The following is a 15,006-nucleotide window of genomic DNA, read 5'->3' on the forward strand; positions in this document are numbered from 1 at the left end:
CATGAAAACCTCCAAGCTTAGTTACCAGCTTGGACCTGGTACTTGCTGCCACCACCCAAAAAATTAGAGTGTTTTGGGGCACTCTGGTCCCCCTGAAAAACCTTCCCTGGGGACCCCAAGACCCAAATCCCTTGAGTCTCACAACAAAGGGGAATAATCCTTTTTCCCTTCCCCCCTCCAGGTGCTCCTGGAGAGATACACAGACACAAGCTCTGTGAATCCAAACAGAGTGACTCCCCCTCTCCGTTCCCAGTCCTGGAAACAAAAAGCACTTTCCTCTTCACCCAGAGGGAATGCAAAATCAGGCTAGCAAATCCAACACACACAGATCTCCCCCTGATTTCTTCCTCCCACCAATTCCCTGGTGAATACAGACTCAATTTCCCTGAAATTTCCCAGAAAAGAAAACTCCAACAGGTCTCAAAAAGAAAGCTTTATATAAAAAAGAAAGAAAAATACGTACAAATGGTCTCTCTGTATTAAGGTGACAAAATACAGGGTCAATTGCTTAAAAGAATATTGAATAAACAGCCTTAGTCAAAAAGAATACAAATCAAAGCACTCCAGCACTTATATTCATGCAAATACCAAAGAAAAGAAACCATATAACTTACTATCTGATCTCTTTGTCCTTACACTTAGAAACAGAAGATTAGAAAACAGAACTACTTCTCCAAAGCTCAGAGAAAGCAGGCAGCCAGAAAACAAAGACCTCAGACACAAAATTCCCTCCACCCAAAGTTGAAAAAATCCGGTTTCCTGATTGGTCCTCTGGTCAGGTGCTTCAGGTGAAAGAGACATTAACCCTTAGCTATCTGTTTATGACAGGTGCTTACCCTGGCGAGCCACATGCCAGAGGTTGCCAACCCGTTATAGTACAATCTGCTAATAAGTAGCTGGATTCAACACACATAGCACTCTGCTAGGATACAAGCAGGTGCTTGTTTCCTGGGTCTCCCTGCCCCTCATCCTGCTGTTCCTTTTTTTTTTTTTTTTAATGTGTGTGTAGGATCTGGTCCAGGAGAAGAGAAGGGGGCTGGACTAGATGACCTCCTTAGGTCCCTTCCAATCCTGACATTCTATGATTCTAAGCCATATGTTGTACATAAGACAAATGAAAAGCCATCTTGCAGCAGGATAACAACATTACCTTCCTTCCTTGTTTCTGAACTTGAATGAATATCAGAATGACAAAACGGCAGCTTGACCAGGAGCAGCGCTATGAGATAACTGTCAAACCTCGCAAAATAATTCCATATGGTCAAGTCTTCCTCGGCAGCCCAAAGCAGTGATCATAACGAATTGCATCTAATGAGACACTCCTCACTTTGCAGAATTCACCACTTTACATAAAGATAAAATGGGGTGGGGGGAACCACAGGAGAGGAAAATGGAAACAAGTACTGTATAGGAAAAAGGGGAAAAGTATAAATAGCATGCACTAAAAGCTACTCTATCTGCTAGGGCCAGCAGATGTGCCAGTAGGATGGTGGGATGAGGGAGCTGTAAAGGAAGTTAAGAAGTTATGCTCTGATTCTGCAGGGATGGTGGGTAATGAAATATACCCTTCAGTAACCACTGGCCAGTGGCATTTCAGACAGATTTTTACCATATTTAAATCCAGGCTGTTACCTGTGCCAGTAGATGTTTTTTAAACACTTTGCCCCATCTGCACAGACTGGCCAAACTTTGCTACAAAATATTACTTTAAACTGAAGGGGTCTTCTAATGTGTAAAAAAAGCCAGTGTAGATTGATTCTCCTCCTCAGGAGGAGGCCAAATAATAGTCTACACAGAGCTAATGAACCTACCCTATCTTTCTTCATATGGCTCTATTTTCTAGTCATTTATATTACCCTTAAACACCTTCCAGGGGCATATGACATTCTACCAAGTCTCACCTATGAAGTTATCCCTTTTTTCCTTTTAAATATAAGAAGTCTTCTTTTCAGTGACCCTCCTTCCCTTCCAACTGACAATTAGATGCTGGTGGGAAATTGGAGAGGGGAAAATGACAACTGATGAAGGCAGCAGATGGGAGTTGGCTTTAAACATTTTCCTTCCTCCTGCAAGCTCTCAGTAAACATACCAGGTTAGATAGCAGTAGGAACAGCTGGGAACTTATGTGAGGATTTTTAAATATGTTGTTTAACCACCTTTTTGGTATTTCCTCCATTTGTCTGTCAATGACAAAAGGTGACAAAGGCCGTGATCTTTAGTTATAGGACTCTAAAACTGGACTCCTAAAACCATATGTAGGCATCTGCATGATTTTCAAAAGTAATTAATTCAATACTTTTGAAAGTCAGGCAGGTATATGAATATGGATTCAGAAGCCTAACTTTATGTTCCAATATTGAAAATCTTAACCAAACTCTTTTTTTCAAATATAAAAATAGTTTGCCACCATACTGTCACTTCACTTTACAACTGAGGCTCTCTCTCTCTCTAGTTAAACACATGCTTTTTTTACTTCTGACAGGCTGCAATCAAAATGTTGTCTGGCAACAGAACAATTTTACACTCTGCCATAATGCTTCAGTGTTCATGTTTTGTAGTAAAGGTTCTCAGCTTCTCTTCCTGCATCTTCCCCAAAGCCAACACACTTGAAAAATCCCTTCAATTTTGTCAGTGAAAGCAAAGTTAGGGTGAGGGGCACCAGGGAGGCCACACCATTAGTATGACAGACCTCTTCTTTCCCCTAACTCCTGCCCCAAGCACACTTTGGATATGTTGACAATGTAGCTGGAATTCCCAGCTTAGGCAGGCATACAAGCTCTAGCTCTACTTGAGATAGTGTGCTAAAAAATAGTAGTGTGACCATGACAGCGCGGGCTGCAGCTCAGACAAGCCACCTGAGTACGTGCCTATCATCTCAGATAGGGTGGTACTTAGGCACCTGTCCCAATCCACTGCCCATGCTACCATGGCCACAACTGCTAATTTTTAGTGCTCTAGCTGAAGCAGAACTAGCATGTGTACATCTGCAAGAGCTGGGAATTACAACTCCCCGCTGCAGACAAAGCCTATGTGGCTTATCACAGTCTACTCAACAGTTCAACTATACATCTTACTTCAGGAAGAGTCCTTCAAAACCAAGAACCACCTGTTTATCATGTGTAAAAAAATCTAAATCCAGCTTCCAAACCTCAACATTAATACTAACCTGTGCAACATTCAGTCTCATTTGATGTGAATGTACTTTCCAGGCATTTAATTTGATGCAAGCCATGGGATGTTTTAAGGCGAGGATATATAAATCAAAGTGACAACATACAAAAAAATTCTAAATTTAAGGGTCACTTTCCAATATAATTACAGCTTCTTGTTTATTTGTTTGTATAAGAAATGTCAGGGTAAAGGTCTCCTGGGGTTAAGATAAAAGCCAAGGTTTTCTCCTGACATTTAGTTTCTCAGCATCAGCCATCTTACAGAATTGTTCTAGTGCAGTGCCTTTTTTTTTTTTTTTTTTAAATTTTATCAGACAACTAAGGGCTTGGCTACACTGGAGAGTTGCAGCGCTGGTGGTGGCTTTACAGCGCTGCAACTCACACCCCATCCACACTTGCAAGGCACATCCAGCACTGTATCTCCCTGGATACAGTGCTGGCTGTACTCTACCTCTGCCTGGAGAATAACAACTGCAGCGCTGGTGATGCAGCGCTGTTCTGCCAGTGTGGCTACCAAAAGCACTGTTATTGGCCTCCAGAGGTATTCAGAAGTATCCCAGAATGCCTGTTCAGCCACTCTGCTCATCAGTTCAAACTCTACAGCCCTGGCCTCAGGTGACCCGCCCTTTAAATGTCCCAGGAATTTAAAAAATCCCCTTCTGTTTGCTCAGCCAGGTGTGGAGTGCAATCAGTGAATCTTGCCAGGTGACCATGCCTCCATGTGCCAAATGAGCCCCAGCATGGAGCAATGGCGAGTTGCTGGACCTCATCAGTGTTTGGGAGGAGGAAGCTGTGCAGTCCCAGCTGCGCCCCAGCCGTAGGAATTACGATACCAAGGGCCATGCTGGAAAGGGGCCATGACCGGGACGCGGTGCAGTGCAGGATTAAAGTCAAGGAGCTGCGGAGTGCCTATTGCAAAGCCCATGAGGGAAACCGCAGCTCTGGTGCTGCCCCCACGACCTGCCATTTTTACAAAGAGCTGGATGCAGTACTGCCAATCCGAGGACCATGATGGACAGTTCAGAGCAGGGAGAGGAGAGGGAGGTGGGGGAGGGGAGGAAACCGAGAGTGAGGGTACTAGGGTAGGGGGAGACACCCCGGAGTCCCAGGAAGCATGCAGCCAGAAGCTCTTCTCAAGCCAGGAGGAAGCTAGCCAGTCGCAGCAGCTGGAACTTGTTGGTGAAGAAGAAGCAGAGGAGCGGGTTCCCAGTAAGCAGCTTTTATTTTCAGGATGGAAATGTTTTGGGAGAGGAGGGGGGGTTATGGCTGCATGCATGCATGCCTAGATGCGAATAGCCCATTGATGTGGTCTATCACGTCACGGTAATCAGCCTCAGTAATCTCTTCAAAAGTTTCTGCCAGAGCGTGGGCAATGCACTTGCGCAAGTTTATAGGGAGAGCCACTGTGGTCCTTGTCCCAGTCAGGCTAACGCGTCCATGCCACTGTGCCGCGAGGGGTGGGGGGACCATTGCCGCACACAGGCAAGCTGCATAGGAGCCAGGGCGGAATCCGCATTGCTGTAGAAGACCCTCCCTTGCTTCCCAGGTAACCCGCAGCAGTGAGATATCTTCCAGGATTAACTCTGTGGAAAATGTAGGGATAGTGTTCACTGCAGGTCCCCCCGCAGCTCTCTGCTTTCCCCAACACACAGAAACCCCAGTGCAGCCCTGAACCAATAGGTTTCCCTTCCAAGGTGAGCCGCGGCAGCGAGATGGCTTCCAGGATTAACTCCTGTGGAAAATGTAGGGATAGTGTTCACTGCAGGTCCCCCCGCAGCTCTCTGCTTTCCCCAATGCACAGAAACCTGAGTGCAGCCCTGAACGAATCTGTTCCCCTTCCCAGGTGAGCCGCGGCAGCAAGATGGCTTCCAGGATTAATTAACTCCTGCACTCATTACCCCTTACTCACCATGTCTTCGCTGCTGTGGGCTCTCTGTGCTGTGTTTGGTATGTGGAAATTATGCTAAAGTGAGAATGCAAACTCCTTCACTGTGATTATACACAACGCTGCCTCTGTTAAATGTTTCAATTTTTGTCTTTTTTCTAATAACAGTGTCCTTGACTACTGCTACAAATGGATTGGCCGTATCACAGACTGCTGAAAAGCTACAAAACCTGAGGAAAAAGCCACGAAAAAGCAAAGAAGACATGGTGAAAGCAGTTATGAATCAGTCTGCCAGAGAAAGTAAGAAGCTGCAGGACTAGAGAGAGAAAATACAGCACTGGAGGGAAAGAGAAAGCAGGAGAAAGGAATTGGCTAAGAAGAAAAGCACAAAGCAGCTGATAAGCCTCCTGGCATGCCAAACGGACTGTATCCAGTCACTCGTAGCCATGCAGGCAGAGCACTACCATGCTGCTCCCCTCCCCCAGTTCACAAAGCTCTCTCCCTTGTGTCCTAATGTCAGCTCCGAACCCCCTTCTCCAGAATCCAGGTTCTTACCACCACCAGCTGCCCCCAACACCTGTACGTTCACCCACCAGCCCTGAGAACTACGACCTTTACCCTCTGCACTCAATCCCCATCACCATGCAGCATTTTCATCCTGAAGTGCATCAGTCATTGCACAGCACTCCAGTCAGGACCTATTCAAACCTCTGACTGTACAGTTCATGACCCTACCCCCCTGCCCTTTTCCTTACTTTCTTTTCAATAAATGATTTCTTGGCTTTTAAAACAGTTTTTATTATTGCAGAAAGTGAAAGATACCGTACCCCAAGGAAAAAACAGGCACTGCAAATCATTGTAACCATTACACTTCATTCCCATGCAAGGCACCAAACATTACTGTTGGCTTTCAGCCTCAAATTCCTCCCTCAAGGCATCCCTGATCCTTGTAGCCCTGTGCTGGGCCTCTCTAGTAGCCCTGCTCTCTGGCTGTACAAATTCAGCCTCCAGGCGTTGAACCTCGGAGGTCCATTCCTGACTGAATGTATCACCCTTCCCTTCACAAATATTATGGAGGGTACAGCACGTGGATATAACCGCAGGGATGCTGCTTTCCCCCAAGTCTAGCTTCCCATACAGAGATCGCCAGTGCCCCTTTAAATGGCCAAAAGCACACTCCACAGTCATTCGGCACCGGCTCAGCCTGTAGTTGAACCAGTCCTTGCTCCTATCAAGCTTCCCTGTATACGGTTTCATGAGCCAAGGCATTAACGGGTAAGCAGGGTCTCCAAGGATCACAATGGGCATTTCAACATCCCCTACTGTGATCTTCCGGTCTGGGAAAAAAGTCCCGGCCTGCAGCTTCCTGAACAGGCCACTGTTCCGAAAGATTTGTGCATCATGCACATTTCCAGGCCAGCCTGTGTAAATGTCAATGAAACGCCCACGGTGATCCACAAGCGCCTGGAGAAGCATAGAGAAATACCCCTTCCGATTAATGTACTCGGATGCTAGGTGGGGTGGTGCCAGAATAGGAATATGCGTCCCATCTATCGCCCCCTCCACAGTTAGGGAAACCCATTTGTGCAAAGCCATCCACAATGTCCTGCACGTTCCCCAGAGTCACGATTCTTCTTAGCAGGATGCGATTAATGGCCCTGCAAACTTGCATCAACACTATTCCAACGGTTGACTTTCCCACTCCAAACTGGTTCGCGACCGATCGGTAGCTGTCTGGAGTTGCCAGCTTCCAGATTGCAACAGCCACCTGCTTCTCCACTGGCAGGGCAGCTCTCAATCTTGTGTCCTTGCGCTGCAGGGTGGAGGCGAGCTCCTCACACAGTCCTATGAAAGTGGCTTTTCTCATCCAAAAGTTCTGCAGCCACTGCTCATCATCCCAGACTTCCATGACAATGTGTTCCCACCACTCAGTGCTTGTTTCCTGAACCCAAAAGCGGCGTTCCACAGTGCTGAGCATTTCCATGACTGCCACAAGCAATTTAGTGTCATACGCGTCAGGCGACTCAATATCATTGTCAGACTCCTCACTGTCACTTTGGAGCTGAAGGAATAGCTCAACTGCCAAATGTGATGTGCTGGCGACCCTCATCAGCGAAGTCCTCAGCAGCTCGGGCTCCATTTCCCACAGAAATCGCGCTGCACACAAACTGTTGGGAGACTCACGATGGCACCAAACGTGGATGGAAAAACAGTGACTGATGGGATGTGAAGCGTTGCACCATGGGGCGTTGGGACAGGAGCGGAATGACCCGCACCCTTCCATCCCCTTCCCACAACCTACGGCGCCAAAATGGGACGAGGTGCTCTGTGGGATAGCTGCCCACAATGCACCACTCCCAACAGCGCTGCAAATGCTGCAAATGTGGCCACACTGCAGCGCTGGTAGCTGTCAGTGTGGCCACACTGCAGCGCTGTCCCTACACAGCTGTACGGAGACAGCTGTAACTCCCAGCACTGCATACCTCCAAGTGTAGCCAAGCCCTCAGTATGGCCGCACTGCAGCGCTTTCCCTACACAGCTGTACGGAGACAGTTGTAACTCCCAGTGCTGCACACCTGCAAGTGTAGCCAAGGCCTAACATACATCTGAAGTGGTCTACCATTTTATCTACAGCCTGTACAGCGATTACAGAGCAAGGATCTGGGTTACAACGTGGCTGCCTGAGGGTATGGCTACATTTGGAATTTCAAAGCGCTGCCCCGGGAGCACTGCCGCGGCAGCGCTTTGAAGTGTGAGTGTAGTCAGAGCGGCAGCGCTGGGAGAGAGCTCTCCCAGCACTGCATGTAAACCACATCCCTTTCGGGTGTAGCGTGCAGCGCTGGGAGCCACACTCCCAGGGCTGCTGCCCTGATTACACTGAGGCCATGTCTACATCTAAAATTTTGCAGCGCTGGTTGTTACAGCTGTATTAGTACAGCTGTATAGGGCCAGCGCTGCAGAGTGGCCACACTTACAGCAACCAGCGCTGCAAGTGGTGTTAGATGTGGCCACACTGCAGCGCTGTTGGGCGGCTTCAAGGGGGGTTCCGGGACCGAGAGAGCAAACCGGGAAAGGAAACCAGCTTCGCCGCGGTTTGCTCTCTCGGTCCCGGAGCCAGCCAGCAAACCGCAGGGAAGGAGACCTGCTTGCTCGGGGTTCCGGGACCGAGAGAGCAAACCGGGAACGCCGCGGTTTGCTCTCTCGGTCCCGGAGCCAGCCAGCAAACCGCGGGGAAGGAGACCTGCTTGCTCGGGGTTCCGGGACCGAGAGAGCAAACCGGGAACGCCGCGGTTTGCTCTCTCGGTCCCGGAGCCAGCCAGCAAACCGCGGGGAAGGAGACCTGCTTGCTCGGGGTTCCGGGACCGAGAGAGCAAACCGGGAAAGGAAACCAGCTTCGCCGCGGTTTGCTCTCTCGGTCCCGGAACCCCGAGCAAGCAGGTCTCCTTCCCCGCGGTTTGCTGGCTGGCTCCGGGACCGAGAGAGCAAACCGCGGCGTTCCCGGTTTGCTCTCTCGGTCCCGGAACCCCGAGCAAGCAGGTCTCCTTCCCCGCGGTTTGCTGGCTGGCTCCGGGACCGAGAGAGCAAACCGCGGCGTTCCCGGTTTGCTCTCTCGGTCCCGGAACCCCGAGCAAGCAGGTCTCCTTCCCCGCGGTTTGCTGGCTGGCTCCGGGACCGAGAGAGCAAACCGCGGCGTTCCCGGTTTGCTCTCTCGGTCCCGGAACCCCGAGCAAGCAGGTCTCCTTCCCTGCGGTTTGCTGGCTGGCTCCGGGACCGAGACAGCAAACCGGGAAAGGAAACCAGCTTGATTACCAGAGGCTTCCTCCTTCCACGGAGGTCAAGAAAAGCGCTGGTGAGTGTCTACATTGCATTACCAGCGCTGGATCACCAGCGCTGGATCCTCTACACCCGAGACAAAACGGGAGTACGGCCAGCGCTGCAAACAGGGAGTTGCAGCGCTGGTGATGCCCTGCAGATGTGGACACTCTCAAAGTTGCAGCGCTGTAACTCCCTCACCAGCGCTGCAACTTTCTGATGTAGACAAGCCCTGACGCTTTACAGTGCTGTATCTTGCAGCGCTCAGGGGGGTGTTTTTTTCACACCCCAGTTGCAGAGCTGTAAAGTGTGAGTGTAGCCAAGGCCTCAGGCTCCTGACTCTGCCAGACTACCCACAATAGTTTTTATCTCACCCTTACTTTATAGGCAAAATGCTCCATTATTTCTGCTTTGCCTTAGGCCAGTCTAGTCCCATTAACTTAAGCAGCAACAGAACAACAGAACACTGAAGCTACTGATCACGCTACGCTATACAGAGGGCTGTACAACGGAAAATTTCCTTCTTCCCAGCTATGCGGTCCTTGGGTTATATTTGAAATGCTGGAGAAGTGCACACTTTGATCACTCTTCACAAGGATTTTTAAATGAAACCTAAAATGTATGGTATCATTTTTTAAAATGTCAGCTAAGTACTTGTCTAAGAAGGAATGCCATTGTTGTGCAAGAGTCTTCACTACTAATTATCAATCATAACTATCAGATTGTTTACAAATCAGTTGTATTTGGTACTATACAAGTTACCAGTCTTGTTCATGTTTCATGCAGAAAATGAGAGTTCTACTTCATCATGTGAAATAGCAAATCAGACCCTGAACCTTTTAAGGAAGAAGTATGTGATTTAGGAAATTTAAAAGGATTGTCATATACCATTAATATTTACATTCAGACACCACATCTAAAACAAATATGCCTGCTTTGTATATTTCATTTTGTGAGCTCAGGTGGGGTGTGAAAACTTTGCTGATCAATGTGAAGTTCTCCCAGATGATGAAAAGAGGGAAGTAGGGGCTGCTAAACCATCAATTTCTGCAGATTTTAGATTCCATTCATTTTATTTTTTTGAAAGCTTCTAGTTTCAGTAGTTGCGAAGAAAACATTCTAAATATAAAGTGAGACAGTGCTGTCATCTTAAATACTCAGATAACTCCATGCCTCCTAAATTATTCTCAAGTGAAAGCTGTGTGAAACTAACAACTCTGCTATTCAGTAGCCAGCATTGAAATTAACAAGAATCCTAGTCTATTTCAGTCTGCTGTTTCTTTGGAAAGTTATGAGCAGTAGCAAGCATTGCAGCTCTTCTGAAAGAGAAGAGAAGAGCAGCAGATTTTTTCCTTCCCAAGCCCATCAATCAGAAGGTTCTGGGACTCTTCCCACTCCCATTTCCAGCAGCCAGAGAGCAAAATACTGAGACCCTGCACAGAGGCCAGGGACAGAAACCCTGTAAAAATCTCAGTATTCACCATCATGCTGACAGCTGAGAACTTCTGGGCTAGGCTTCTTGCTAGAGTACTATCTCCGAATCCAGGTAGAGCTCTCCCTCCACCCCATATTTTTCAGATCTGCCTAAGACTAGTGGGTGTTTCAAATGACACCCAGTGACATTTTTCAAGATCTATCTTTAAATCTTCAGCAATCGTAAATAACCTTGCCAGATCTCTGCTGCAGTACAGAACTGGCCTTTATGGAACAGGTGCTTATGGCAACATTTGTTACAAAAATAGAAGGAAGGAGAAAGAAAGGAATTGTACTAGTGGTACTGTACTTCTGAAATGGGATTCTGTGAGCGGGGAAAAAAACTTCACTGCCAGAAATGGGTGAAACTGGCTAAAAAAAAAAAAAAAATCCTTAACATATGATTGTGCACCCTGAAATTTAATTTGTTTGTGTGAAATTTCTAGACCACTGGTGCAGGTGAAAAATCTACAAAGGCTATGTATTCAAATATTCACTCTTTTGAACATTTTACTGTGGGTGACTGCTGTTTGTTACAATATGGAATGGTGTGCCTGCACCTTCCAGAGGCTGTGTGGGCTAACTAGTGGACTGAGCAACAGGCTGGGAGCCACTAGCTTCCATGTTCTGTTCCCAGATGTGTCATTGTTTGGTCTTAACTACAATACTAAGCACTGCCCTCTTGAAAGTCAAAAATTACCATTTTACCTTTACAGTTCATAGAAAGTTGGTTACTTGACTACACTAGTGGAAAGACTACGCTACACTCTGACTCCTTTCCTGCACTCCAGAGTAACTTGACCTGTTGTTCGCACTAACAGTCAAACATTTACAGCAAAAGCAAAGAAGTCTTGAAATAGGAGCATAAAAAACTATTTAGGGTAACGTACTCCATAACCACCACACATCTCAACTATTCCAGAGAACTGTGGTTGTATATTCTACAATCTTCTGATAATATCCTTGCGGTTTCTCAAGTGTAGAACTTGTAATTCTAGGAGGAACACTGTGCTTTTCCAGGTCAGCAACTCACACCCCATTCTCTTCGCTCAGAGCTATGGTTAACTGCTTAAGATCTGCACAGACTTGGCAAATAATATGTTAGCTCAATCTCTCCCACTGGCAGCGGAACTGGGGAGGGAGACGGCTTTCTGCCTGATCTCCATCACGGCAGGCTGAATCCATTAACATGCTTGAAGTCCCACAAATCATAAGGCTGGCCCTGCATCTACGCCAGTTAGTTCTATTCTTTGTCTTCAATGCCAAAACTAAGTAACCTCCAACTGGTAATGAGTTTTATTTTTCAATAAGTGATCACTTACAAAAAAATCTTACTTCTAGGATATATCTTAAGATGACACATAGTCAAAAGTAGATAAGTGTTTTATAGTAAAACTTGTTTCTGTTAATAACTTCCTCCCACAGTATCCATTCTAATTCCCTAACGTAAGAGTGCTTTACCTATACATATTTTTTCTAAATTTAATTCTGTGTTTTCTTCTGTAGAGCACAGTGGAGAATCTATAGAGAATGATCCATAAAAAGTAGCATCCAAAATGCGAATGAAAGAAGTAAGATGCATGTATACATGGAATAATACTGAATGGATATGTTACAACCCCCATTATTTCCCTTCTGTCCCTTTAATAATAGGACCAGCATGGACCTATATAGGAGATGCACTTAATGATTCTGATATACCATTCACTCAAGTAAAAGAGAATCTTTCTGTTGACTTTGATGTGTGCTGCATCAAGCCCTGTATACGAATTAGTATCATGTATACTCCTACACTACTCCACATTAACTACTTCTTTAATCTTAAGCACTTAACCTGCTGAAACCCAAGTTAGTATTCTAGAACCTTGGCAGTTTTACACTCCTCTCTCTCTCACCCCCTTGCTCCCTTCACCTAAAAAAAAAAAAAACTGTTCAGTAGCTCTAGATGTGTTGATTAAATGGCTTTGATAGACTCCAGGGCATATAACCAGTCATATTCCCTCCACCCCCATATACTTATGTAAACCTCTGGGGGAGCTGCTCATGTTGCTCAAATAAAATACTATCACTGAAAGATTGCTTTCCTGCCATTACCATATTAACATAATTATCAACTCTATTTGTCAAGGATGCTATTCCCCACATGATCACCATAGCCAAGAGAAAGGAGTCCTCTGTGCATTAGATGCAACAACCAAAGCTTCCTACAGAGCCTGCAAAAATACATACTTTCAGCTAGCTCTTTCAGTTGGCACCAGCTCAACAATGTCCTCTCCCAGATATTACTTCTTTTATAAACACTCCTGAAAGTGCCTGGCACAGCCAGGTGTCTTTACCATGACTTGAAAGAGAAATATGGCCCTGTTGTCACTTACGGTGATCTGTAAAGAGCAGACAGGGCATATAGTGCTGGCTATTCTGCTTGTTTCTAATGGCTTTGCCACAGATTAAGGACAATTTAAAATACATTAAATATTTTTACTTCTCTTCAGAAGCAATTGCTGTGGTTACCACAGTGATGTTATGTGATTACGAATGAGACCAGTTGGTCCACGAGAAGGAAAAGGTTGAGATGGTCCACTCTTTGCATGACCTCATTATGAAAAGATTGAGAAGCCCTGAACTAGCTCGTGGGCATGCACTACATTATGGAACAAAGTAGATACAAAGTGTTCTCCCAACAACCCTCAACATTATGAAGCCTGCTGCTCACCTCTGTATTAATACCCCCCAGGGTGAGCTTAGTGTTAGAACCTGAACTATGATTCATACACACCAAAATGCAGAGTTAACCAGAAGCTTTTGTGAACAGTCCAATATTCCTTCCACTTTAGACAATGAAACCTTTGAAAAGACCCTCTACCCACAGCCCCCTGGAAAACCTCTCTTTCCCTAGTCCCCTCTACTGATCCCAGGGACACCGCTCAGAATACCACTGCCTAGATCTCAAAGCGCTTGGCAAAGAAGCCATATCCATACCCTGCTTTTCTCTATTATCCTCTTCGACAGCGCAAGTGCCCATATACTAGTGGCGCCTGAAGGCTCCCCATGTCTACAGTCTCTGAAGAGCAGCCTCTGTATTCCCCACCACCCTATCGTCCCCTGAGAAGCCTCCTACTCTGGGCAGCCCCAGCACTTGCCTGGTTGGGGTCAGTGGCCCGGAAGACGTGGCAGGCCACCAGCGACTCGGGATTGTCGGGCTGCGCCTTGATCAGGTAGGCGAAGTAGGTGAGGTCGTGGCTGTTGTGGATGAAGCGGGAGATGTGCTGCGCCTTGTGCTCGAAGATGAAAACGGCCGGGTTGGCGCTGCCCGGGCTGCCGCCGGAGGTGGCGGGGACGCAGCGGAGGTTCGGGGAGCCCAGGAGCAGCAGCACCTCCCGGGCGGGCACCGAGCTACCCAGGGGTCCGCCAGGGTCCTGCCTTTGGCTGCACCTGCGGATCTCGGCCATCAGCCAAGGAAGCATGGGCAGCGTGGTCCGTCTGTCCAGGCAGGACCAACCCACATACCACAACTTGAAGCGCTTCTCCCCTATCGCCCTCCCTGCGAGCTGAGGCTCCGGCTGCGGCTCCAGCTCCAAGGGGTGAGAGAGCGGCTCATCCTGGCCCTTCTTCTCCATGCTAAGTCCCCTGACAGCAGCCGGGGGGTGCAACGTGCTGCGGAACAGCCTCCAGCCGCTGACCTGGGCAAAGGGAGAACGGCCCCCAGGTGCAGTCAGAGGGGCCTAGGCAGGCACAGCTGATCCGTGGAGCGGGGACCCCCTAACCGTGCATCCTGCTCGGCTTCCCCCCCCCCCCGCTACACTGGCAGAGCAGGACTCTGCGGGAGGTGCTGCTGCCCCTCAGCTTTCCTACGCCTGAGCTCGCGGCTGTCACACCCCCTCCGCCCCGCCTGGGCGGTTGCTGCTGCAAGGTCCCCGGCGAGCCCCGCTCTGCAGGCACTGGCACGAGCAAGCAAGCGCTGTTCCTCGCTGCTGTCCCGCCGCCACCGCCTGGCTGGTGCAAAGCCTCCGCCTCTTTCCCCAGCCATGCGGGGTCAGCACCAGTGCGAGCGCGGAGGAAGGGAGGGGGCTGGTTCTCCCTCTTCCTAGTGGCTCTGGGGGTGGAGGGAAGGAGCTATGCTCCAGCCCGGGCTCTCCACTCGCAACCCCAGCCATGGAGGCGGGCACTTGCCCGCCCCATAGTCAAAACAAAACCAAACGTGGCCTGTCCACTCCCCCTCCGCCACCGCCTCCTGGCGCTGCGCTTCCGCCCGCCCCGCCAGGTGTAAGAGCAGGCTCAGCTCCGGCTCCGAGCGCGCCCTTCCTGCTTCTGCATCTGCACATGCTCGCGCTCCGCGGGTAGCCCAACGAGCATGTGTGAAGGGCCTGCACATGCCCACCAGGAAGGAGAAGCTGCTGCCTTTACCAGCGCTGTACTGTTGCCTCAGCTTTCCTGAAACCCACAGGAGCAGGCTGGGAAGGGAGGGACAGGGAAGAGATGGGATATGTGGAGGGGGTGGAGAGCTGAGCTGAGAGGGAGCGGAGCAGATCCGAGACGTTGCAGGGAATAGAAGAAAAAGATTATAAAAAGATGTATAGGCTTTAAAATTTGGATCTCTATTTCCAATATTGGAACCGAAAACATCGAGAGCGATAGAAAAAGTATATTTAGATTCAGGCCCCAATG

The 15,006-nt window shown here is 48.3% G+C and overlaps 1 protein-coding gene across 5 annotated transcripts in view; it reads right to left on the reverse strand.

Moving 5' to 3' along the window:
• TBC1D4 (TBC1 domain family member 4) overlaps positions 1-14,642 on the reverse strand; it is a 174,636-nt gene extending 159,994 nt beyond the window's left edge. For all 5 annotated transcript variants that reach the window (XM_030566568.1, XM_030566548.1, XM_030566539.1 and 2 more), the window contains exon 1: positions 13,482-14,642. In XM_030566568.1, the coding sequence (XP_030422428.1) occupies positions 13,482-13,958 (477 nt within the window). In that variant the 5' untranslated portion in view covers positions 13,959-14,642. The remainder of the gene's footprint in view (positions 1-13,481) is intronic.
• Positions 14,643-15,006: the final 364 nt, after the last annotated feature.

This window comes from Gopherus evgoodei, chromosome 1, assembly GCF_007399415.2.
Source record: "Gopherus evgoodei ecotype Sinaloan lineage chromosome 1, rGopEvg1_v1.p, whole genome shotgun sequence".
In the NCBI taxonomy this organism is placed as follows: Eukaryota; Metazoa; Chordata; order Testudines; family Testudinidae; genus Gopherus; species Gopherus evgoodei.